Source organism: Pan troglodytes, chromosome 3 (genome assembly GCF_028858775.2).
Source record: "Pan troglodytes isolate AG18354 chromosome 3, NHGRI_mPanTro3-v2.0_pri, whole genome shotgun sequence".
NCBI classification, from domain to species: Eukaryota; Metazoa; Chordata; class Mammalia; order Primates; family Hominidae; genus Pan; species Pan troglodytes.
Window position 1 is genome coordinate 114,162,109 of NC_072401.2, and position 26,178 is coordinate 114,188,286.

The 26,178-nt window shown below is 42.6% G+C and overlaps 1 protein-coding gene across 2 annotated transcripts in view; it reads left to right on the forward strand.

Annotated features, from left to right (window-relative positions):
* Positions 1 to 9,585: 9,585 nt before the first annotated feature.
* The window catches only part of ANK2 (ankyrin 2), a 684,795-nt gene continuing 668,202 nt past the window's right edge, over positions 9,586 to 26,178 (forward strand). Inside the window, exon 1 of one of the 2 annotated variants that reach the window (XM_054683338.1) lies at positions 9,586 to 10,181. In XM_054683338.1, coding sequence (XP_054539313.1) covers positions 10,110 to 10,181 — 72 coding nt within the window. In that variant the 5' untranslated portion in view covers positions 9,586 to 10,109. The remainder of the gene's footprint in view (positions 10,182 to 26,178) is intronic. The other variant, XM_063809764.1, reaches the window with a different exon arrangement.

A 26,178-nucleotide genomic window follows, 5' to 3' on the forward strand; every position in this document is an offset into this window, starting at 1 on the left:
AGCAAGACTCCATCTCAAAAATAAATAAAAAACAAAACAAACAAACAAAAAACATTAGTTGTTGTTGTTGTTGTTGTTGTTGTTTTGTAAAGAGATTTATTACCCCTTTCAATTTTGCACAGATGCTAGTCAGGTGAAGAAGAGAGGTGAAGGCGTTCTATGCAGATGGAACCCAGGATATATAAAGCCAGAGTCACAGGCAAGACTGTCTTCTGAGGAGGGAGAACGGCAGGAACACAGCATGAGTGAACGGCAGAAGGAAACCAGCTCAAAAGGCCAGTTATGGAAAAAATTGGAAATGTCATCAAAGTGGGGCCTGGGTGGGGGCAACTAATAGCTTGAAACAATTTTATTATACAGACAATGGAGCCAGTAATATTTGCTTAAAATATTATTTGAATGGCTGAATAACATTCTATAAAACATCCCAATATGTGGAAGCTTCATAATGTATGTACTCAATCCTCTCTTTTAGCATATTTAGCTGATTTCCAGGTTGTTATTGTTTATTTATGTTTTATCTATTATAACCAGTGCTACAATGAAAATCTTTGCTAGGGTCCATGGTCACCATGTAGACCAGCCTGGTCAACATGGTGACGTAGAGGTTGCAATGAGCCAAGAATGCGCCATTGCACTCCAGCCTGGGCAAAAAGAGCAAAACTCTGTCTCAAAAAAAAAAAGAAGAAATGCTGAAAGATTATTTTACATATAACCGTAAAATTTATTCTAATTTATTTGTTTATTGAGACACAGTCTCATCCTGTCGCAGAGGCTGGAGTGCAGTGGCAGCATCTCAGGTCATCGCAGCCTTCATCTCCTGGGTTCACGTGATTCTCCTGTCTCAGCCTTCCAAGTAGCTGGGATTATAGTCGGGTGCCACCAAGCCCGGATAATTTTGGTATTTTTAGTAGAGACGAGGTTTCGCCATGTTGGCCAGGCTGGTCTCCAACTCCTGACCTCAGGTGATTCACCTGCCTTGGTCTCCCAAAATGCTGGGATTACAGTCATGAGCCACCACACCCGGCTTTTTTTTTGTTTGCTTTTTTGAGACAGGGTCTGGCTTTGTTGCTGAGGCTGGAGTGCAGTGGTGCGATCATAGCTCATTGCAGCCTCAACCTCCTGGGCTCAAGCAATCCTTCAGTCTTAGCCTCCTGCGTAGCTAGGAGCAGGAGGCAAGCACCACCACACTCAGCTAATTGTTTTTTTGAGATGGAGTATCCTTCCTGTCACCCAGGCTGGAGTGCAATGGCACGATTTCAGCTCATTGCAACTTCCACCTCCCAGGTTCTGCCCTCCCAGGTTCAGGTCCTGCCTCAGTCTCCCGAGTAGCTGGAAGTACAGGCGGCTGCCACCACACCTGGCTGGTTTTTTTGTATTTTTAGTAGAGACACGGTTTCACTATATTGGCCAGGCTGGTCTCGAACTGCTGACCCCAGGTGATCGGCCCTCATCGGCCTGCCAAAGTGCTGGATTACAGGTGTGAGCCACCGCACCCCACTAGCTAATTTTTTTTATGTTTAATAGAGGTGAGGTCTCACTATGTTGCCTAGGGCGGTCTCAAACTCTTGGCCTGAAGTGATGCTCCTGCCTCAGACTCTCACAGTGTTACGACTACAGGCTTGAGTCCCTATACCCAGCCTCTTTTTAATTTTTTTTTTTTTTTTTTTTTTTTTTTTGTGAGACAGAGTCTCACTCTGTCGCCCAGGCTGGAATGCAATAGCGAGGTCTTGGCTCACTGCAACCTCCGCCTCCTGGGTTCAAGTGATTCTCCTGCCTCAGCCTTCTGAGTAGCTGGGATTACAGATGCCTGCCACTATGCCTGGCTAATTTTTGTATTATTATTATTATTATTATTATTATTATTATTATTATTATTTGAGACAGAGTTTCACTCTTCTTGCCCAGGCTGGAGTGCAATGATGCTATCTTGGCTCACCACAACCTCTGCCTCTTGTGTTCAAGTGATTCTCCTGCCTCAGCCTCCTGAGGAGCTGGGATTACAGGCATGCACCACCACGCCTGGCTAATTTTGTATTTTTAGTAGAGATGGGATTTCTCCATGTAGGTCAGGCTGGTCTCGAACTCCCGACTTCAGGTGCTCCACCCGCCTCGGCCCCCTAAAGTGCTGGGATTACAGGCATGAGCCACCACACCCAGCCTTTTAAATTTTTAAATAACGATCAGTCTTAGGAATATCTTCCCTAATGCAAAACGTATATCAATATTTAGAAGGGCTTTTATTTCAAAGCAAAGGGATGCAGATTTTATCCTGAAGCAATAGAAAGCCATCAGGGCTGTTTAAACGGCAGAGTTTTTGAAAAGAAAGTTACTCTGGCTGAATTTTGCTGGGTGTTCCAGGATAGGAAGAACTTTGGGATCATTATTAAGAAACTACAACAAAACACTGAAAGAGTGGCTGAAAGCCTCGACTAAAGCCAAGGATACAGAAAAAAAAAGAAGCAGGAGATTACCATATTAGAATTCACTGGGTGTGGTGAGTCATAGAACTTGAGAGATGTAGAGAGGTCTAGGATGACACTAAACTTTCTAGCTTGAGTGATTTGGTTGATGGTAAGAATCTCCATCTAGGCTAGGAACGAAGAGAATGGAGCAGGTTTAGAGAATTTGTGTAGATGGACACATTGGTAGGATAGATGACAGAGAAGGGTTGCATTGTATTTTAAATCTCTCATATTTTAGGCACTGTCACTCAGGGTGAAGTGCAGTGGCACGATCTCAGCTCACCACAGCCTTGATCTCACCGGTTCAAGTGATCCTCCCACCTCAGCCTCCCAAGTAGCTGGGACGACAGGTGTGTGCCACATGCCTGGCTAATTTTTGTTTTTTGTTTTTGTTTTTGTTTTTAGACGGAGTCTCACTCTGTCACCCAGGCTGGAGTGCAGTGGCGCGATCTCGGCTCGCTGCAACCTCTGCTTCCTGGGTTCAAGCGATTCTCCTGCCTCAGCCTCCTGAGTAGCTGGGACTACAGGTGCTTGCCACTATGCCCGGCTAATTTTTGTTGTTGTTGTTGGCTGTTTGTTTGTTTGTTTGAGACAAAGTCTTGCACTGTCGCCTGGGCTGGAGTGCAATGGCGAGATCTCGGCTCACTGCAACCTCCACCTCCCAGGTTCAAGTGATTCTCCCGCCTCAGCCTCCTGAGTAGCTGAGATTACAGGCTCCTGCCACCACGCCCAGCTAACTTTTTGTATTTTTAGTAGAGACCTTGTGATCTGTCTGCCTTGGCCTCCCGAAGTGCTGAGATTACAGGAGTGAGCCATTGTGCCTGGCCCAATTTTTGTATTTTTAGTAGACGGGGTTTCACCATATTGGCCAGGCTGATCTCGAACTCCTGACCTTGTGATCTGTGTGCCTTGGCCTCCCAAAGTGCTGAGATTACAGGTGCGAGCCACCGTGCCCAGTCAATTTTTGTATTTTTTGGAGAGATGAGGTTTTATCGTGTTGCCCAGGCTAGTCTTGAACTCCTGGCCTCAAGCAATTCACCTGCCTCAGCCTCCAAAGTACTGGGATTACAGACGTAAGCCACTGTGTCCGTCCCATTAGAGGATTTTAGGGAGAGATATGAAATGATTGGGTTTATATTTAGAGATAATTTTGAATGACCTGCTAAGAATAGGTGTTAGAGTTATAGGTAACTATTACAATAATCCAAGAGAGAGGGGACTGGTGGCTTGGATTTTTCTAAGCAGCGGTGTATGACTGGGAAATAGGTTCTGGGCATACTTTGAAGACTTGGTCAACAGAATTTTCTAATGGACTGGATGTGTGTATGAGAGAGAGTAGTCAAGGATGCCTCCAAAGTTTTGGGGTGAGCACCTGGAAGGATACAGTTGCTATTTATTGGGATGGAGAAGGCTGCTAGAGGAGTAGTACATAGCTTTATACATGCTTAGTCTGAGATGCTTCCCAGATTCCCAGATATCTAGGTGGAGATGGAGAGCAGTCAGTTGGCAAAAGGGGAAGCTGCAGGGCCAGACATCTGATTTGGGAGTTGTCAGCTATAGATGCTATTTAAAATCATGGGAATGGCTGGGCGCGGTGGCTCACGCCTGTAATCCGAGCACTTTGGGAGGCCGAGGTGGGCAGATCACCTGAGGTCGGGAGTTCGAGACCAGCCTGACCAACATGGAGAAACCCTGTCTCTACTAAAAATACAAAATTAGCCAAGCATGGTGGCACATGCCTGCAATCCCAGCTACTAGGGAGGCTGAGGCAGGAGAATAGCTTGAACCTGGGAGGCGGAGGTTGTGGTGAGCTGAGATCGCGCCATTGCACTCCAGCCTGGGCAATAAAAACGAAACTCCGTCTCAAAAAACAAAACAAAACAGACAAACAAACAAACAAAAAAATCATGGGAATATGTGGGATTAGCTGTGGAGTGAGCATAGACAGAGAAAAGGGGTCCAGGGGCTGGGATTATGGATTTTAAAAAAGCAGCCCATTAGGCAGAAGGAAAACCAAGACAGTGTGTGGACTCCTGGAAGTCAAGTGAAGAAATTTATGTCAAATAAATTTGTTTTGAAGATAAGTCAGACAAGAACTCACCAAAATTGACCAAAGCAACAAAGATGGAACTGGAGGTCATTATGTTAAGTGAAACAAGCCAGACACAGAAAGACAAGTATTGCATGTTCCCACCCATAAGTGGGTGCTTAAAAATGTGTATACATAAATGTAGAGAGTAGAATGGTAGACAATGGAGATTTTGAAGGGTGAGGGGGTGGGAGGGGGCTGGAGGATGAGAAGTTATTTAGTGGGTACAATGTACGTTATTCGGGTGATGGATACCCTAACAGTCCTGAATTGACCATTACGCAATGTTTGCATGTAACAAAATTGCATGTGTACCCTCATACATTTATCCAAATAAAAAAAAAAATCCAAAACAAAATAGACCAAAGTATATGACAACATGGATGTGAGTGGCAACCCTGACAAGAATAGTTTTGATGAAATGGTAAGAAGGGAACCTGAAGGTAGTGGATTTAAGGCAGAAATAGCAAGTACAGACTACATTTCAGAAAAAGTTTTCTATACGTGGAGCAGAAGCATGGAATTACAGAGGGACGGGGATGTATGCTTATGGGAACCAGCCAGTAGAGAGGGAAAATAGATGATACAGGGGAAAGTGGGAGCCAGAGGGAGAGAGAGGAGGGAGAGTACTTATAAGAATGATGTTCACAAGTAAATTTGAGGAGATCTGATCAAGTGCCCAAGTGGAGGGCTTGGCCTCTCATAAGAGCATGCACAATTCATTCATGGTAAGAAGATAAAAGGCATCATTCGGCATATGGGCAGATGAATATAATAATGGTGAAGAAACTATGTGGAAGCTCTCTTTTCACTCCCTCTGTTTTCTTGGTGAAATAACAAGGTCATCAGTTGAGAATGAAGAATCCAGGCCAGAAGTGGTGGCTCACACCTATAATCCTAGCACTTTGGGAGGCTGAGGCAGGTTGACTGCTTGAGGTCAGGAGTTCAAGACCAGCCTGGCCAACATGGTGAAACCCCGTCTCTACTAAAAATACAAAAATTAGCCAGCCATGGTCACGTGCACCTGGGATCTCAGCTACTCCAGAGGCTGAGGCATGAGAATTACTTGAACCCAGGAGGTGGAGGCTGCAGTGAGTCTAGATTGCTCCACTGCACTTCAGTCTGGGCAAGAGTGAGACCCTGTCTCAAAAAAAAAAAAAAAAAAATTCAGGGGCAGCACTGGAAGTTTGAGAGAGAGTTGTTAATGTGTTAATGATTGTCTTGAAAAGTGGGAGAATGAATTTATGAAGGAAATATGAAGGATTACCACACGCCAACAAGGGCCCACTTGAAATTAGTGTCCAGCAACACTGAGACCTCTCAGCATTTTTCTCCAGGTATACATTGCATGGGTGCAGGCTTAGAGTAGATGGAAAAATGGATATAATTGAGATTTCATTTTGCCAGGTGAGTATGGCAGAGGGAGAAAGAGGCAAGTTGAAGTACATACAAGGCAGTGGTTGTAATAATATAATAGTGGTTCATGGAATCCAAATTGAGTTAGGAGGAGGATGGGGACGTGCAATGGAGTAGGGATAGTGTGAAGATAGTAGGGCTGCAGAGTTGGAAGTTTTAGTGGGATTACAGAATTATTGGAGATAGGGTAGTATAGGAAGTCAGTTGGGAAGAAAGTAAGTGATGACCGGAGAATAGAATGCTTGATAGTGTGGTCATAGAGAGGGGACAAATATCAATAATAAAAAACCCTAGGGTATGAACATGGGAGTAGACAGTGTATATCTGGGGTGGGGTGGAGGTCAAGTCATTGCAGGTTAACAGGGGCATTGTCTAATTGTCTATGTGGATTTATTTTATTTTATTTTATTTTTAAGATGGAGTCTCATGCTCTCACCCAGGCTGGAGTGCAGCAGCATAATCTTGGCTCACTGCAACCTCCACCTCCCGGGCCCAAGCCATTCTCCAGCCTCAGCCTCTCGAGTAGCTAAGATTACAGGCATGCATCACCATGCCAGGCTAATTTTTGTATTTTTAGTTGAGACAGGGTTTTACCATGTTGGTTGGGCTGGTCTCGAACTCCTGACATCAAATCATTCACCTGCCTTGGCCTCCCAAAGTGCTAAGATTGCAGGTGTGAGCCATTGCACCCGGCCTATGTTGATTTTTAAAAAATTAACAAGAATTATGACAAGGATATTGCTGAAGAAGAAGAAAGTAAGGTTTTTAAGACCTTCAGGAAATGTAAATGTCTGTAACAAAGAGAAGTTGCGGTGGTCTAGCATGATTTTCAAAGCAGTTGGATTTTTTAGGGGAAGAGGTAGGGACAAGAGTCTAGACGTAGCAGTTATAAGCAAAGATGAAGCTCATCCTAGGGTCTGAGAGAGAAGGAGGGCTATTGGAAGATAAACAGCCACCACCCAAGAGGGCTTCAGAGACCACTACAGTAGTCTCCATTTTGCATAGTTTCCTGGTAAACCCAAATGATGCCTTTCCTGGAGCACTCTTCACTGTTGTGGCAAGCGACAAGTGAGACTGAGACTTGAGTCATACCTCAACAAGCCAAGGAATGCCAAAGTTCTCCAGCAAACCACCAGAAGCTAAGGAAAAAGCATAGAACAGATTCTCCCTCAAAGTCCTCAGAAGGAACCAACCCTATTGTTACCTTGATCTTGGACTTCTGGCCTCCAGAACTGTAAAAGTAAAAATTGAAATACTGGCCAGGCACAGTGGCTCATGCCTGTAATCCTAGCACTTTGGGAGGCCAAGGTGGGCAGATGGCTTGAGCCCAAGAGTTTGAGATCAGCCTGGGCAACATGGCGAAACCCGATCTTCACAAAAAATACAAAAATTAGCTGGGCATGGTGGTGTGTGCTTGTGGTCCCAGCTTCTTGGGGGACTGAGACAAGAGCATCGCTTGAGTCCAGCAGGTCGAGGCTGCAGTGAGCCTAGATCTTGCCACTGCACTCCAGCCTGGGTGACGCACTGAGACACTTACTTAAAAAAAAAGAAAAGAAAAGAAAGACAGAAAAAAGAAAAAAGAAAATACTTTCCTACTTATAATATTGCATTGTATCTCTGCCCATATCTATCAATCTCAACATCTGTCTCTATATCAACCTATTATCTATCTATTTAAAATGTTACTCTTTTATTGTTATGTTCATTTTTTCATTAATTTGGATTATGTACCCCAGGACAGGAGAGACTGAAGACCATAAATTTAGATTTCTGTGTGCCCACTTATGATACAGAGCACTCAGCAGCCGTAGCAGTATTATCAGTACTTACTTGGCTCACTAAGTTTTTCTTGATTTTCTGATATGATATAAAGGTTTTCTTTTTTAACCATCTTTATCTTCAGTCTCCTGTTTTTAGGTAGATATCATTACATAATATCTATGTAATATATCATTACATAATATTACATAATAATGTAGTAATGACTACAGTATTGAGTATTTACATTGAGCATTTACAATGTCTATGTACATTATCTCATTTGCTATTCACAATGATCCTACAAAGTAAGTAATATTATTGCCCTTTCACAGGTAAGGAAACTAAAGTATAGTTTTTTTTTTTTTTTTAGACTATGTCTCACTCTATTGCCAGGCTGGAGTGCGGTGGTGTAATCCCGGCTCACTGCAACCTTCGCCTGCCGGGGTTCAAGTGATTCTCCTGCCTCAGCCCCCTGAGTAGCTGAGATTACAGGCATGTGCCACCACGCCCGGCTAATTTTTGTATTTTTAGTAGAGGTGGGGTTTCACCATGTTGGCCAGGATGGTCTCAATCTCTTGACCTTGTGATCCACCCGCCTTGGCCTCCCAAAGTGCTGGGATTAGAGTAGTGAGCCACCGCGCCCGGGAGCTAGCTTTCTTTTTTTTTTCTTTTCTTTCCTTTTCTTTTCTCTTCTCTTCTTTTTCTTTTCCTTTCTTTCTTTCTTCTTTTTTTCTTTCCTTTCTTTCTTTTTTTCTTTCCTTCCTTTCTTTCTCTCTCTCTCTTTCTTTCTCTCTCTCTTTCTTTCTTTTTAACATTTGGGGGTCAAGCCAAAGGAGGACTGAGAATTGATCATTAGATTTCGCAGCATGGAGGTGATTGGGAACCTTGCCAGGAGAAAGTTTGGTGATATAGGTGGAGGAAAGCCTGAACGGACTACGTTCAATAGAGAACGTGAAGAGAGGAACAGGAGATACTGAAACTTTGTAAAGGCTCTTGCTGAAAGGAGATGTACAGAACTGGAACACTAGCTGAGGGAAGGGAGGCTGCGGTAAAGGAAAGTTTTGCTTTGTTTTGTTTTTGAAGGTAGGTGTATGTTTCTACGGAAATCTTTAAGAAAGGAAAATTTATGATGCCTGAGAAAGGGAACAATCTCAGGAAGGTCATTTTATCTGTAAAAAGCCATAATTCCACCTCAATAGGACAGCTGAGCCAATGAAGAAAGACAGTAATCAGGTTTGGAAGGTGGTTTGCATATCCATGGAAGCTCTATACCCCTGGGAAACAGTGAAGCAAACAAGGTCGGCCCCTGTGCGGGATTTATGACTCCTGCCACAGCCCTTGCGCAAAGGTCTGCAAAACATGGTCCGTCTTTTAAGCTCTTCACAGAGCTACAAAAGAGGTGCTCTCTGCCTTGGTGAGGGATGGGGCCAAGTCCCTACCCTGGACGGTAGCTGGAAGATGCTTTCTTACAGTGAAGAAGGTGGGAAGGGAAGAGGCTGGATCTCGAGGGAGGGGGAAACGCCCAAAGCGTGAAGGACACACCGTTTGGGACACTTCATCCATCAGCCCACATCCGACAGGGGTTGAGGTCCCGGTGGCATTTCACACCACGTTCTCTCCGTAAATGAATTCCCCCTTATCAATAGGGAGTAGTTGGCAGAACAAAGAATGTGTGCGCGTGGAGGCTGAAGGTGGGTGGGTGGGTGGGTGCCTTAGTACAACTCCAGCGGAGAGTGAGTGCGGTTAGGAAATGTGTGTATGGCATGAATGGAAAGAGCCGAGAGTGAGTGTGGAGATGGGCAGGGAAGAGCTGGACGCGCCCCAACAGCCAGGGGCCTCCCGAGGGAACGTCCGTCAGTGATGCGGGAGCGCCCGCGGAGGAGCCTCCTTCTCCCCACCCACCTCCCGAACTCCGGCAGTCAGTGGTGCATATAGACATATTTCTGGGAGCTGTCCATGAGCTCATCGCTCTCCTGGCGATAGCGGCAGCGGCTAGGGAAGCAGCCTCCTTTCTCCCGGCGCCGCCGCTAGAATAAGCCCGGCAGCTCGCACTTTCAGACCACACGCGCCGGGCGCGGCGCTGGGAAGGGGCAGCTGCTTGCCCAGCCCCGCGGCCAAGGTCGCGTCCGACCCCGGCTCGCCGCGGCCCCGAGTCCGCCGGCCGGGATGTAGGTGGCGCGGGAAGGGACTTCGGCTGGGCGAGCAGAGGGCACAGCTGCCCCTTCCACTCTGCGGCACAGGAGCCGGGGCGGGTCCGCGGGGCGCGGCGGCTGCGGAGACTCTGGGCGGGCGCGGGCCGCAGGCCCGACGCGGAGGAGACCGAGGAGACGCGGGAGACCCGGGCGTGACAGGAGGAAGAAACCCGAAGCCGCAGGAAGATGGCTTCTCCCACCTCCCCGGCCCCGGAAGGCGGGGCCTCCACCCCGCCGAACCCGCCGCGGATTCGTCAGGTGGGTGCACAAAGTGCGGGAGGGGCGCCGGCACCCCATTGTCCTCGCGTCCCCCAAGGGCGGGGACCTCAACCCCAATGCGGCGGCTCCCCAAGGAGCGGGGCCGACACGAGCCAACTTGGCTACATCGCCCGGCCCAGGACCATTCTCTAAACCTCTTTTCTCAGTCTCACTTCACACACAGACACACATACAGACACACACGCAGATAGCCCTAGAAAAATACACGTCTTCCAAAACCAGACGTGTAACTTCTGAACGCACGCACACTCACACACACGCACCCCGCAAACTCATCCCTCCCACCCCGCACAGAGGCACACACCCAGCTGTCACATGACCCACTGCAGAGCTATACCGTTAGAAGAAACCAGGGTGCCCCTGGGGGAAAGGTACCCCAGACCCAAACTCTCCGAGGACCTTGAGAAAGATTGCTGGAAGCATCTACTTCCACCCATAGGAGAGCAGGAACCTCATCTAGAGGTTACTCACCATTTCTCAACTTTCGGGCAAAGCTTCACCCAACAACTGCAGCCCTGTATCCTGCATTAGCCATGTAGTACAGAAAACATGTGTTCCTGTTCTCTCCACGTCTATAGAGACACAAACAGCTTCCCCCAGCACTGCAAGGAGGAATGCACGTTTCTTTGACTGTTTGAATAAGCCCTGTTTTCTGTTTGTATGGTAATATTAAAACAAGGGAGTACTCCATCTGGTTGTGATCTGTGATTTGGTATCTAGATTTTTTTCCCCCCGGCTACCATTGCCAGGAACTATAGCACTAGCACTTTAGGTTATCACAGTAGTAGCGATTGTGCACTTGCTGTGTTCATGGTAGTGTATGAGTGTGAGAATATGATCCATTGACTGCAAATAGGAAACCTCTTTACCGAAGAGAATTGGATTCCTATTTAGAAAGAGGGCTAAAATTGGTTGATGAATACTATCTGTGCAGGAAAATAATGCCCAACAGAATGGTCTTTCTCCCTGGTAGTGTGGAAATTTTGAAAAATAAAGGAGACTCCAGGATTTATGAAAACGTGACAGTAAAATTGATTGATGCCTAACAAGGTCTTTGCCACGTTTGAATTTTAATATGTGTAGGTAGTGTTATATTAGGGACAACCTTTGTTTATGGGCATTTTTTAATGCAATGACTAAAAAGTAGTGTGTACAGTTTTTGTGGCAATCTGCGTCCCAAAGAAATTGTTAGGGTTTTAAATCCTTGTAGAATCTAGGACTCTAATTTTATGACAATGCATTTTTAATTGCACTTGGAGCTATTCTTTTTTTTATTATTTTCTGGAAGAATTGTGATAGCAGATATCATTAAATCTGTATTTGTGATAGTTATGCATTCAAGAATGAAGGTGAAATTATTTGCAATTATAAATCATATTTTAAGCAAAAATTATTTTTATATTTGGCTAAATATATATGTATGCACACATACATAAACATTGAGGAAGTAAAATTTGTTAATTTATTAATAAACAGAATATGTGCACTCAGACATTTCTATGAAATCTTATTCCGTAAAGCACTTTTATTGATCTAGCAAATAATACGTATGAAAATAGTTACAGAAAAAATGTGCGTGGAAGGTCATTGTTATTTTGCAGACTAGACACCCTATTTAGAAAAGCTCATAATTAAAAGCTGTGTAAAATGACATAGTGCTGCAACATTCAAGTTATTGACTGGTGTCCTCTGTTCAGGCTTTCATTTATATGACCTTACAGTAGCACTGTTTTAGTGATTGGTGCATTAATTTGCATAGGATGTAGAAATAGGTTGCTGGAATTAAGTCCTTTCAGTCTACCTGATTCATCCAGTCAGGTGGAACAGAAGTACTGACAACCTCTGGCTGCAGAATCACCATTTACCTGAAAGTGATTTTGAGCAAATTAGAAATAGAAAAACGGAAGGGAAAACTGTGTTGTTCTACTAAGTGGTGAAATGTTTTAGGCCCCATTCACATTGTATTTTAACTGTGTCACTGTTTCCTGGACATATTTTTCCATGTTCATTAGTAATTCTTTTTCAAATCAATTCTGGATTGAATTGGAATTAAATTAAAATTGGAATTGTTTTACTCTTTCTGAACCATGTAAAAATTCAGAAAAAGTGTAATTGAGAAAAGCACAGAAGTCCAAAGGAGTAAAGATTTTAATGTGGATTTCTGACAAATCTATTGGTCATACTATTAATTATATAATGGAAATTTAGAAATTAAAATATTTTAGGAAAGCTTTTGGTGAATATAAACATAGCTGGCAAATTAGTATATTTAACTACTAATTTCAATGAAACTATGCTGTGTGGGGATTCATTTATTCAACAGACATTTACTCAGCATAAAGTAATGTTTCATGTTCTAAAGATAATGAAATGAAGAGGACAAAAACCCTACCCATTAGCAGGTGTAGGTATTTGAAGCATCAAACTATTTAAAATTTGAATTACTTATAGGGTCCTTTCCATGTTATTTAGACAAAATAGTTATTTATCAACTTTTTGTTTTGATCACTCCTCTAATAATGAGCCTAAATAATACCTAATTTGTATGTACCTAAAATGTCACTGTAGGATTGAATTCGTTTGCATTTATTTGCTATATTTCTGTTCTCATTAATTATTTCATATATTATTAGAATTACATATCACAAGCTATATATGTTATTTTTTACAACTTCATATTTTGAACAAAGATTTTTTTAAAGCTTTTGGAAAATGCTGATGTAGCGTGAAATATCTAAAGTGGTCCAGTACCTTCACACAGTGTACTTAAAATCTAGATTTCCAAAAATGAGAAGGACAAGGAAAAATGACCTTTAAGTTCATTCTGCTAAGGGAGAGATAACTTTATCAATGCGCCATCTTTTCAGGCGTGTTAGACATTAGGTATTTCCCTTTTTTTCTTCTTCTTGTAAGAAAAGGGGTATCTTTTCTGTGTTTTATATACAGGATAAATAAGTTACAGAAGTTTCACCTACTTTTTCCAACTCGTAAGTCAAATTAGTTATGAAAATAGATTTCGTGGACATCAGCCCATGTTTATTCTTCATTCATTTTCTAACTTTGTAAAAGAAAAGATGAAGAAACGGTTGTTTTGCAATAGTTTGTCTGTATATGTCATATACATTAAAGGACCCATGTGACTCTTACGGCCATTTCCAGAGAATTTAAATCAAAGTTAAATGCGTACTTACTGAGATTATGACATATAAGATATATTGAAGGCCGGGCACAGCAGCTCATGCCTGTAATCCCAGCACTTTTGGAGGCCGAGGTGGGAGTATCGCCTGAGATCCGGAGTTCGAGACCAGCCTGGCCAACATGGTGAAACCTGGCCTCTACTAAAAATACAAAAATTAGCTGGGTGTGGTGGCAGGCACCTGTAATCCCAGATACTCAGGAGGTTGAGACAGAAGAATTGCTTGAACCCAGGAGGCGGAGGTTGCGGTGAGCTGAGATTGAGCCACTGCAGTCCAGCCTGGGTGACAGAGCAAAACAGTCTCAAAAAAGAAAAAAAGAAAAGATATGGTGATAGCATCTATCTGGACCTTACCATCTTTCTGACAAACTCTGATGGGTGTTATCATGGCACTGATTGCTGTGAGACTTGGAAGAGCTGTAAGACCGTCTGTCATTGGTGCCAGAAAACTTCAGTGTCATTCTCTTGTTTCTTCATCAATCCTTCCCCGTGGTCTCTGGGTATTGGTGTCATATCATTTATGGCACCAAACTAGTGTTCCTTTATTCTTTGCTGTGGAAACATTGAGACCTCCCATGTGGTAATACTGAAATATTTACAGTGAGCCAAGCATGGTGCTGAGCGAGGCATAGTTTTCACAACAATCCTGTGAAGGAGATATTATTCCCATTTTCTAGACAAGAAAACGTGGGTTTAGAGAAACTGAGCTACATACTCAAGTTCATAGTTAGGAAATTGGAAGTTAGGGATTTAAAATGTGGTCTTAATGATGCCTTACTTTGCAATCACTGTTACTTACTGTCTTCTTCTAATTTTCAGGGCTTGTGACTATTAAAGAACTCTGTTACTCCTAGCTATCTATAATTATTCTCATGGAGTTCTGCTTTGAGTTACTTGGATTTAACTATAGTATTTATGGTAGAGTTGAAGTAATTTTCATTACTCAAATCCATCAGGAGAATAGCTTGGGCCAGGCCAGGTGGCTCACGCGTGTAATCTCAGCACTTTGAGAGACTGAAGCGAGCGGATTGCCCGCGGTCAGGAGTTCAAGACCGGCCTGGCCAACATGGTGAAACCTCATCTCTACTATGAATACAAAAAAATTAGCTGGGCTTGGTGGTGGGCGCCTGCAATCCCAGCTACCCGGGAGGCTGAGGCAGGAGAATAGCTTGGACTCAGGAGGTGGAGGTTGCAGTGAGCCGAGATTGCACCACTGCACTCCAGCCTGGATGACAGAGCAAGACTCCATCTCAAAAAAAAAAAAAAAAAAATGCTTGAATTCCATTTTCACTTCTGTGTTCTCTAAAAGAACATTTTTCCAGCATCATGGTTGCTGAGAGGAGAGACTAAAGCTTTCAGTTACCTTTTGCCTCCACTGGGAGCTCCTCAATTATTTCTGCTGGTCCTGAGAAAAATATTTCTGAGAATGAATGGGTTAATGGAGAATCTTTTTGAACAGGTTATATATATATATATATATATATATGTATATATGCTTACATTTATATTTATTTATTTATTTATTTTTTATTATAAATAGAGGTGATATTTCACTATGTTGTCCAGGCTGGTCTCAAACTCCTCAGCTCAAGTGATCCTTCTGCCTCAGCCTCCCAAAGTGCTAGGATTACAGGTGTGAGCCACTGCGCCTGGCCAGGCTTACATTTTTAAAGGATTTTTCATTCTTTCTTTTTTTTTCTCTTAAGAGTTGGGGTCACCAGGCACAGTGGCTCACGCCTGTAATCCTAGCACACTGTCTCAAAAAAAAAAAAAAGTCAGGGTCTCTCTGTACCGCCCAGGCTATGGGCAGTGCAGTGGGGTGCAGTGGTTATTCACAGGTGCAGTCATTCTGCATTATAGCCTCAAAGGCCTGGGCTCAGGAATTTGCGACCAGCCTGGGCAACATGGCAAAACCCTATCTTTACAAAAAATACAAAAATTAGCTGGGTATGGTCGTGGGTGCCTGTACTCCCAGCTACTTGGGAAGCTGAGGTGGGATGATTGCTTGAGCCGCGGAGTTCAAGATTGCAGTGAGCTGTGATCATGCCACTGCACTCCAGCCTGCATGACAGTGAGACCCTGTCTAAGAAAAACACAACAGGCTGGGCATGGAGGCCTCCCAAAGGAGGCCAAGGTGTGTGGATCACCTGATGTCAGGAGTTCGAGACCAGCATGACTAACATGGTGAAACCCTGTCTCTACTAAAAATACAAAAAAAATTAGCCGGGTGTAGTGGAGGGCACCTGTAATCCCAGCTACTTGGGAGGCTGAGGCAGGAGAATTGCTTGAACCCGGGAGACGGAGGTTGCAGTGAGCCGAGATCATGCCATTGCACTCCAACCTGGGCAACAGAGTGAGACTTTGTCTCAAAAAAATAAAATAAAATAAAAATAAAAATAAAAAATAAAATTAAAAAAAGAAAAAGAAAAAAGAAAAGCACAACAAACAAATGCCTGGGTTCAAGCAATCCTCCTGCCTTAGCTACTCGGGTAGCTAGGACTACAAGCAAGCCTGTGCCACTGCACCTGGCAGTTTCTTCTATTATTAATTGCATTCTTTGTATATTTTTGTCAAGATGTTACATACATACACACACACACACGTATATATTTATTTTTATTTATTTATTTATTTTGAGACAGAGTCTCACTTCGTCCTCTAGGCTGGAGTGCAGTGGTGCAGTCTCGGCTCACTGAAACCTCTGCCTCTCGGGTTCAAGCTATTCTGCCTCAGACTCCCGAGTAGCTGGGACTACAGGCATGTGCCACCATGCCTGACTAATTTTTGTATTTTTAGTAGAGATGGAGTTTCACTATGTTGGCCAGGCTGGTCTCGAACTCCTAACCTCAGGTGATCCACCCACCTTGGACTCCCAAAGTGCTGGGATTACAGGTGTGAGCTACCGCACCCAGCCAAGATGTTATATATACGTTTTTTTTTTTTTTTTTTTGAGATGGAGTTTTGCTCTGTCGCCCAGGCTGGAGTGCAGTGGCGTGATCTCGGTTCACTGCAAGCTCCGCCTCCCGGGTTCACGCCATTCCCCTGCCTCAGCCTCCCAAGTAGCTAGGACTACAGGCGCCTGCCACTGTGCCCAGCTAATTTTTTGTATATTTAGTAGAGATGGGGTTTCACCGTGTTAGCCAGGATGGTCTCGATCTTCTGACCTCATGATCCACCCGCCTTGGCCTCCCAAAGTGCTGGGATTACAGGCATGAGCCACTGCGCCCGGCCAAGATGTTATATTTTTAATTTTTATTTTATAAAAAGTATTTGAGTTACAGCACAGGAAAATTTATTTTAGACAGTGAAGGGATGACAGTCACAGGCAATAAATAAATATAGTTATGTATTGACATTATTAATTTAGGTTTTTAAATTTTGTTTTTTAATATACATATAGTAAAATTCACTTTTTATATAGTTTAATGAGTATTGACAAATACTTAAGAGTTCTGTAACCATCACCACAATCTAGGCAGAGAATAGTTCTATCTCCCTGAAAATTTCCCTCATGCTAATCCTACTGTAGTCAAACAAAGGCTTCTCCTACCTTCAATTCCTGATAGCCACTGATCTGTTCTCTGTCCATATAGTTTTGCCTTTCCAAGAATGTCAGATAAATGAAATTACCTAGAATAAAACCATTTAAAATTGATTTTTTTCAATCAGCATAGTGCCTGTAAACAGGTCCCTCTAAGTGTCTTGCATGTGTAAACATTTTGTTCCTTTTTATTGGTGAGTAGTATTCCATCGTATGGGTGCACCACTGCCCAGCCATTCACCAGATGAAGAACATTTGGGTTGTTTCCAGGTTGGGGCAGTGATGAATGAAATTGCTATATAAAACACTTTGGAAGGCCGAGGTGGGCAGATCACCGGAGGTCGGGCATTCGAGAGCAGCCTGACCAACATGGAGAAACCCTGTCTCTACTAAAAATACAAAATTAGCTGGGTGTGGTGGCGCATGCCTGTAATCCTAGCTACTCGGGAAGCAGAGGCAGGAGAATCGCTTGAACCCTGGAGGCGGAGGTTGCGGTGAGCTGAGATCGCGCCATTGCACTTTAGCCTGGGCAATAAGAGTGAAACACCGTCTCAAAAACAAAAAAAAATTGGTATGGATTTTTTGTGTGAAGCATGTTTTTATTTCTCTTGGGTGTGCACCTAGGAATATAAATTTTGGATTATATAGTAAGTATATGTTGAACTTAATAAGAAACTGGCCCGAGGCGGGCGGATCACGAGGTCAGGAGATCGAGACCATCCTGGCTAACACAGTGAAACCCCGTCTCTACTAAAAATGCAAAAAAAAATTAGCCGGGCGTGGTGGTGGGCGCCTGTAGTCCCAGCTACTCGGGAGGCTGAGGCATGGGAATAGCGTAAACCCGGGAGGCGGAGCTTGCAGTGAGCCAAGATCACGCCACTGCACTCCAGCCTGGGCGACAGAGCGAGACTCCGTCTCAAAAAAAAAAAAAAAAAAAAAAAAACTGTCAAACTATTTTCCAATGTGACTGTGTTGCTGCTTTTACATTCCTTCCAACAATGAATTAGAGTTCTTATTGCTCTGCGTCCTTGTCAACATTTGATGTTGGCATTTTTTTGTTTTAGTCATTCTAATAAGGGTGTAGAGACACTTCTTTGTGGATTTAATTTGTATTTCCCTAATGACTAATGATGTTGAATACTTTTTATGTGCTTATTTGACATCCTTAAGTTTTCTTTACTTTTTTTGAGATGGAGTCTTGCTCTGTTGCCCAGGCTGGAGGGCAGTGGTGGGATCTTGGCCCACTGCCATCTCCACCTCCTGGGCTCAAGCAATCCTTCTGCCTCAGCCTCCCAAGTAGCTGGGACCAGAGGCACACGCCACCATGCCTGGCTAATTTTTGTATTTTTAGTAGAGATGGGGTTTTGTCATGTTGGCCAGGCTGATCTTGAACTCCTGGCCTTGAGCAATCTACCCATCTTGGTCTCCCAAAGTGCTGGGATTACAGGTGTGAGCCACCGCACCTAGCCTTAAAACATTATTTATACAATTTCCCATTTAAACATCATATGAAGCTACAAGACAAGTACTCATTTCTAGAAGGAAGGCTGTTTATGAAAGTGAACTGCATACAATAAAACTATATCAAAAAATCAAATGAAAAAAGACAAAGTAATATGTCATGTCTCATACCCTACTTGATGAATACAGAGAGTTCCCAGAGGCTTTAAAAAAACAATTTCTAAATCGGCTACATTGAATATGAGCAATAAGATGAGAAATAAATAGGGACTTTAAGCTTCATTCACTACAAGGTTTGGAGACGTTTAGCATTTTATGTTTTCATAAAGGGTTATTATATGGGTAGATTATGGTATATTAAGGAGCTAATTATCTGTTTCTAGTGACACGTATAGCCTTGAGTTCACTAGCCTGTAAACCTAGCTTTTATCGCAAGGATATATAAATAGTTTCAATTATCAATTGCTACATAACAAACCCCATCAAACATAGTGGCTTCAAACAACAATAATCATGTGTTTTGCTCATTAATCTGCAATTGGGTAGGGGTTGGTAAGGATATGAGGAATCAGCTGGGGTGACTAGAAGGCTGGAGGTGACTCCATGACTGGAGCAATAATCATCTAAGATTTGCTCAGTCACACGTCTGGTGACCAATACTACCTGAGGGTGTCAGCTAGAACACCTATATAAGTCCTCTCTGTGTGGATCTTGGCTTCCTTGCAGCGCGGTGATTGGGTTCCAACAGTAAAAGTCCCAAGAAATTGCGGCAGAAGTAAAAGGCATCCTTAAGACCTAGCCTTAGAAATCACAGGTTTCTTTTGTCATACTCTTGGTGAGGCAGTCTCATGGGTTCACCTAGATTCAGTGGTAGGGGATGTACATCCCACTATTCCATGGGAGGGATGGATATTAACATCATATTATAAAAATAGCATGTGGGAGGGATATTGGCCACCTTTGAAAATATGATCTACCACAGAGTGAGAACTAGGTTAACACAAATAAGCTGGTATCAAACAAGACTTAGCACGTTATTTTTGTCATCGGATCAGGAGGTAACACAGATGTGATAAGAACTAGTTACAAACATTTCACAGGAAATATTTCCTCACTTAAATCTTCATAAATCACTATATGCAAATGCTGTAGTTCTGCTATTTACCTTCCTTTTGATTGTTCAGTCGCCTTGTACTCGGGCTCTGTGCTTTGAGATTGGAGAGTGTTACACAGTACCACCCTTAGACACAAGCTCTAAGCTCTAGAACTTCTCACTCTGGGCTCCTTCCAACCACACTTTTTCCTACTGAATGAGGAGGGCATGGGACCAGGGGACTTGCTCACATAGGGCCTGCACTTTTTCTTTGCAGCTATGGGAGGTGGAGGTTTTAGTGAGCCGAGATTGCGCCACTGCACTACAGCCTGGGCAACAAAGCGAGACTCCCATCTCAAAATTAATAAATGAATAAATAAACAATAAAATGTACAAAATACATTTTGCTTGATACCTGGCAGTTGGTTTATACTAAATGATTTTAACTATTGTTGTTATATGATAAATGCACAATAAATGTCAGCCTCTTCCCTTCCCCAAGGACAGCACTACAAGGAAGGACAGCCATTTGCCTGAGGATTAGACACGGAAGTCAGAAATGAGGCTTGCACAGCCCCCCTAGTTCCTATCTGAGTAACTCTGAGTAAATTATATAATCTGGCTAAACTTTAGTTTTATAATGTATTAAATGGCAGTAACCATAATTCCATCTCACAGGTCCATTATTATTATTATTTTCTTTTTTATATATAGAGACAGGGTCTTGCTATGTTGACCAGGCTGGTCTCGAACTTCTATCCTCAAGCAGTCCCTCCAACCTTGGCCTGCCAAAGTGCTGGGATTACAGGTGTAAACCACCACACTGGGCCTCATTGGTCCATCATTAATCTCTAATGGTATAATGTTAGTGTAAGTGCTTTCAAAATAATAAAATACTATAGGTGTATATGCTATTGTGAAAAAATATGTAATTTTGATTTCAATTGTTTATATCGTAAGCCTTCTGGTTAACTAAATGTCCCTTATTCTAATAGTCTTTTTGGTAGAGATGGGGGCCTCCTATATTGCCCAGGCCGGAGTGCAGCGATGATTCATAGGCATGATCCTAGTGCACCACAGCCTTGAACTCCTGGGCTCAAGTGATCCTCCTGCCTCAGCCTTCTGAGTAAATGGTACTATAGGCTTACAGCACTGCACCTGGCCTCTAATAATCTGTAAACATGATTTTATTGTACTTTTTTTAAATTGAAGAAGTTATACAAGAATGTGGTAATAACATCACATATTTATAGATGGATATGTGGGAAAAGTAAACCTTACTCCAAAACAAAACACTGCAACCCCCCTCTCCCCGTTTTGTTTACATAAATGGGAGCCTACTATCCACATTGCTTTACGTCATGCCTTTTTAATAATAATTTATTTTGGTAGGCTGGGCGTGGTGGCTCACGCCTGTAATCCCAGCACTTTGGGAGGCCGAGGCAGGAGGATCACCTGAGGTTGGTAGTTTGAGACCAGCCTGACCAACATGGAGAAACCCCGTCTCTACTGAAAATACAAAATTAGCCGGGATGGTGGTGCATGCCTCTAATCGCAGCTACTCGGGAGGCCAAGGCAGGAGAATTGCTTGAATCTGGGAAGTGGAGGTTGCGGTGGGCCAAGTTCGCACCATTGCACTCCACCCTGAGCAATAAGAGAGAAACTCCATCTCAATAATAATAATAATAATAATAATAATTTATTTTGGTTATCATTCCATTTTGGTACACATACTTCATTTTTTATTTAGTTACATATTTTATTATATGCATGTTTCATAATTCATTTCACTGTTTCTTTATGAATGAGCATTTAGATTGTTTCCAGCATTTTGCTACAGTGCACAACATGTACAGTTATCTTTATGAACATGTGTGAGGGCCAGGCCTAGCAGCTCATGCCTGTCATCCCAGCACTTTGGGGGGCCAAGGTGGGAGGATCTGTTGAGCCCAAGACTACCAGGGCAACACAGTGAGATGACATCTTTACAAAAAAAATTGTTTTTAATTAGCCATGCATGGTGATGAGCACCTGTAGTCACAACTACTTGGGAGACTGAGGTGGGAGGATCACTTGAGCCTGGGAGGGCGAGGGTACAGTGAGCCATAATTGTGCCACTGCACTCCAGCTTGGGTGACAGGGTGAGACCCTGTCTTTAAAAAAAAAAAAAAAGAGTATATATGGGTCCTTGAACACATGTACTGACAGATAAATTCCCAGGAGTGAAGCTGGTGGTTTAGGCCTGGTGTGGTGGCTCAAGCCTATAATCTCAGCACTTTGGGAGGTCAAGACAGGAGGATTGCTTGAGCCCAGGAGTTCAAGACCAGCCTGAGCAACATAGCGAGACCTCATGTCTACAAAAAGTAAAAAAAAATTAGCTACTCAGGAGACTGAGGTGTGAGGATTGCTTGAGGTCTGGAGGTCATGGCTGTAGTGAACTGTGATCATACCACTGCACTCCAGCCTGAGTGACAGAGCAAGACCCTGTCTCAAAAATAAATAAATAAAAAAAAAATAAATTTTTTTCTTTCTACCCTGTTAACTGATGGAAAAAATAAAAATAAAATGAAACTGCTGAATTAAAGACTACTTTTACACCCTCTCACTTCTGAATACTACATTCAGCAACGTAGGAATCTCAAGTAACAAATTGAATTACACTAATTTTGGTCTTAGGTGTACAATTGCTAATCAAGCTTTATATTTTACAAATATCTTGTTTGTTTCCTTCACTTTTAAATATTACATGCTGACGTCAACATATTAGGAAAATAACCCTCATAATCTTGCAACAAGTAGGGATTACACCTCAGTTGAAAATTTTCTTCATTTAACTCTGTTCTTTCCTTAGCTCACTTGAGGTTATTTAGCTTCAGGGTGTTATTAACAAGTATGACTTGTTTTTTGTTTTTGGTTTTTTTTTTTAAATTTCAACTTTTATTTTAAATACAAGGAGTAGATGTGCAGATTTGTTACACGGGAATATTACATGATGCTGAGGTTTGGAGTACGGATCCTGGCACCCTGGTAGTGAGCATAGTACCCAAGAAGTAGTTTAACTACCCTACCACCAACAAGTACCATTTCTGTTCACTTTTCAGATTCCCTCCTTCCTTATAATTCTTGACAGTAACTTAATGACTAATATCTGTAGCAACTTGGAAAGCAGATAATCCATATTTTAGATTTCAGATTTGTTAAGTGGATGCACAGAGTGTAAGTAACTTGCTCAAAATTACCTAGCAAACAAGTGGCAGCCTGGCAGGGCCCTAATTAGTAATAATTTGCTCTTTAATCCATGGAACTTCATGGCATTTCAAACATGAAGAGAGAAATTACCAATTACATTTTCAGTTTTAATTACCACTCGATGGAAGACATACTAATAATGTAATCCTCCCTTACATTCATTTCAACATTATAGAAGGTAGCTGTTAAAATTAGAAACCAAATTAATAATTTCAGATGTCACCTGGAATATAACCCTTGGCAATAATTTTAAAAGACACATTCTTCAGATTTTTCATTGATTTATTATTTTGAGACAAGGTCTCACTCTGTCACCCAGGCTGGAGTATAGTGGCATGATCTCAGCTCACTGCAGTCTCCACCTCCTAGGTTCAAGTGATTCTCCTGCCCTAGGCTCCTTAGTAGCTGGGATTAAAGGTGCATGATGCCACACCCAGCTAATTTTTAAATATTTTGTAGAGACGGGGTTTCACCATGTTGGCCAGGCTGGTCTCGAACTCCTGACCTCAGGTGACCCACCTGCCTTGGCCTCCCAAAGTGTTGGGATTACAGGCATGAGCCACCGTGCCCAGCCATATTCCTCAGATTTTTCAAAAGCAAAGTTATGACTTTATAAGTTATATTTAATTTGAAAAGCACTCAGAATATTTTAAATTTTTTTCTAAGGACATTAGATCTATCCTCGCTCTCAAGAATCTTAGAATCATATAGGAGATGATGGGCTAGGCACGGTGGCTCACGCCTGTAATCCCAGCACTTCGGGAGGCCGAGGCAGGTGGATCACAAGGTCAGGAGTTCAAGACCAGCCTGGCCAAGGTGGTGAAACCGCATCTCTACTAAAATTACAAAAAAATTGGCTGGGCATGGTGGCGGGCACCTGTAGTCCCAGCTACTCGGGAGGCTAAGGCAGAGAATTGCTTGAACCCGAGAGGCGGAGGTTGCAGTGAGCCGAGATCGAGCCATTGCACTCCAGCCTGGGCAAGAAGAGAGAAACTCCATCTCAAAAAAAAAAAAAGAGTATCGTAAGGGGCAATAATAGTGTATAAAATACCATGGAAGGACAGATAAAAGTTTATTTTGGTTGAAGGAAATCGTATTAGGTTTAATGAAAAAGTTGAAATTTGAGTGGGATATAGGAGAATGGCTTTAATTTGATAGGTAGAGATTGGATAAAGAGCTTTTCAGATCCAGAAGGAGCAGCATAAAGAGACACAGAGAGATGGGAAAATACTGGAGGGCAGGCAGAATGGTTAGTGATCAATAGTAATAGACTAACGAGTAAATGACAAGGAATTACCAGTGAAAGATAAAACTGAAAAGATATTTGGTAGGCTGGGCATGGTGGCTCACGCCTGTAATCCCAGCACTTTGGGAGGCAGAGGCGTGTGGATCACCTGAGGTCAGGAGTTCGAGACTAGCTTGGCCAACATGGTGAAACCCTGTCTCTACTAAAAATACAAAAATTAGCCGGGTGTGGCAGTAGGCACCTGTAATCCCAGGTACTCGGGAGTCTGAGGCATGAGAATCACGTGGACCTGGGAGGCAGAGGTTGCAGTGAGTCGAGACTGTACCACTGCACTATAGCCTGGGTGACAAAGTGAGATTCTGTCTCAAAATAAATAAAAAAGAAAATATATTTGGTATAATATCATGGATGGCCTTCAGTTTACTAAAGAATTTGTTCTTTATTCTGTAGAGAATGAATACCCCTGAAAGGTGTTGGCACCATTAGCCATCTTCCTCCCATCCCCAGATAAAAGCCACTTCCAAATAAAATCATCATCATCGTCGTCATCATTGTCGTCGTTGTCATCGTTATCACCTAATCATGGATGTCATATTTTCACAATCTTATTTAAAATCCAAATACAACTTTTAAAAAATTGCCATTTTCATCAGTTCTATAATATACAATTTAATAAAAACAATATTTTTGGGGCTGGGCGCAGTGGCTCATGCCTGTAATCTCAGCACTTTGGGAGGCCGAGGTGGGCGAATCACAAGGTCAGGAATTTGAGACCAGTCTGGCCAACATGGTGAAACTCGTCTCTACTAAAAATACAAAAATTAGCTGGGCATTGTGGCAGGTGCCTGTAATCCCAGTTACTTGGGAGGCTAAGGCAGGAGAATTGTTTGAACCCGGGAGGTGGAGGTTGCAGTGAGCCAAGATCATGCCATTGCACTCCAGCCTGGGCAACAGTGTGAGACTACATCTCAAAAAGAAAAAAAAAAAAAAAAAAAAAAAATATATATATATATATATATATATATATGTTTAACCTCTAGACAGATCACTTCATGCCATACCCCCTTAGAATCTCTCTGTCTGTCTTCCAATCAGATTGCCTCCATTAAGTCCCTCCTAAATAAAACTTCTGGAACTGTCACTGCATGCAGGGTTTTTAATTGAAGGAATAATTTATTTCAAAGGCTGAACAGTACTAGATTTAAAATCATAGTTCTGTTAAGATACTTTGTGTGAATGTTATTTGTAGAACACTCAGAAAAAAATGAATATTATGATGGATATTGCTTAACTGATTTGGCTCATTTGTGCACGGAATCTTGACTAATATCCAGATATTAGGCCAGGTTTTTTTTTTTTTTTTTTTTTGAGACGCAGTCTCACTCTTGTTGCCCAAGCTGGAGTGCAATTCCGAGATCTCGGCTCACTACAACCTCCGTCTCCCAGGTTCACACCATTCTCCTGCCTCAGCCTCCCAAGTAGCTGGGATTACAGACGCCCACCACCACACCCGGCTAATTTTTGTATTTTTAGTAGAGACATGGTTTTACCATGTTGGCCAGGCTGGTCTCGAATTCCTGACCATGGGTGATCCGCCTGCGTCTGCCTCCCAAAGTGTTGAGATTACAGGCGTGAGCCACCATGCCCAGCTGCCAGATATTTTTTATGACAATACTTGGAAGAGGTTCTTTAATTTAGGACTTTATGAAAGTAATAATGGAATTTGTAGGAAATAACATTCAAAGAATTCAAAGAATTTAAACAGATCTCTGCAATTATTAGTACTATCCCCTGGGGTTTTGATATTAATAATACTATCCCCTGGGGTTTGGGTATGAAATTTTGTGCCTCTTCACTAGGAAGTCTCAATCCTGTCTGGATTTTCTTTCTTCCATATGTAGTCTGATCACATTCTGAATTCCACATTGTTGTTTCTCTGCAATGTCTATGCTGAGGTTGCTAACATCCTTGTTTTAGGGCCATTATTATTATTTGTACATCTTATTTGGTGCTAATGTGATTACATTTAACTTAAAGTACTAAGTTTGTTCAGCTAATTTTGGTTTTTTTTTTTTTTTGCTTCTCTTGCCTTATGGTGTAAAACTTCCATACATATCTGTTAGCCTGATAAAACTTCCATTACATACCTGTTAGCCTGGTAAAAATGTCTCTCTAGCCAGTGTCTTCTGT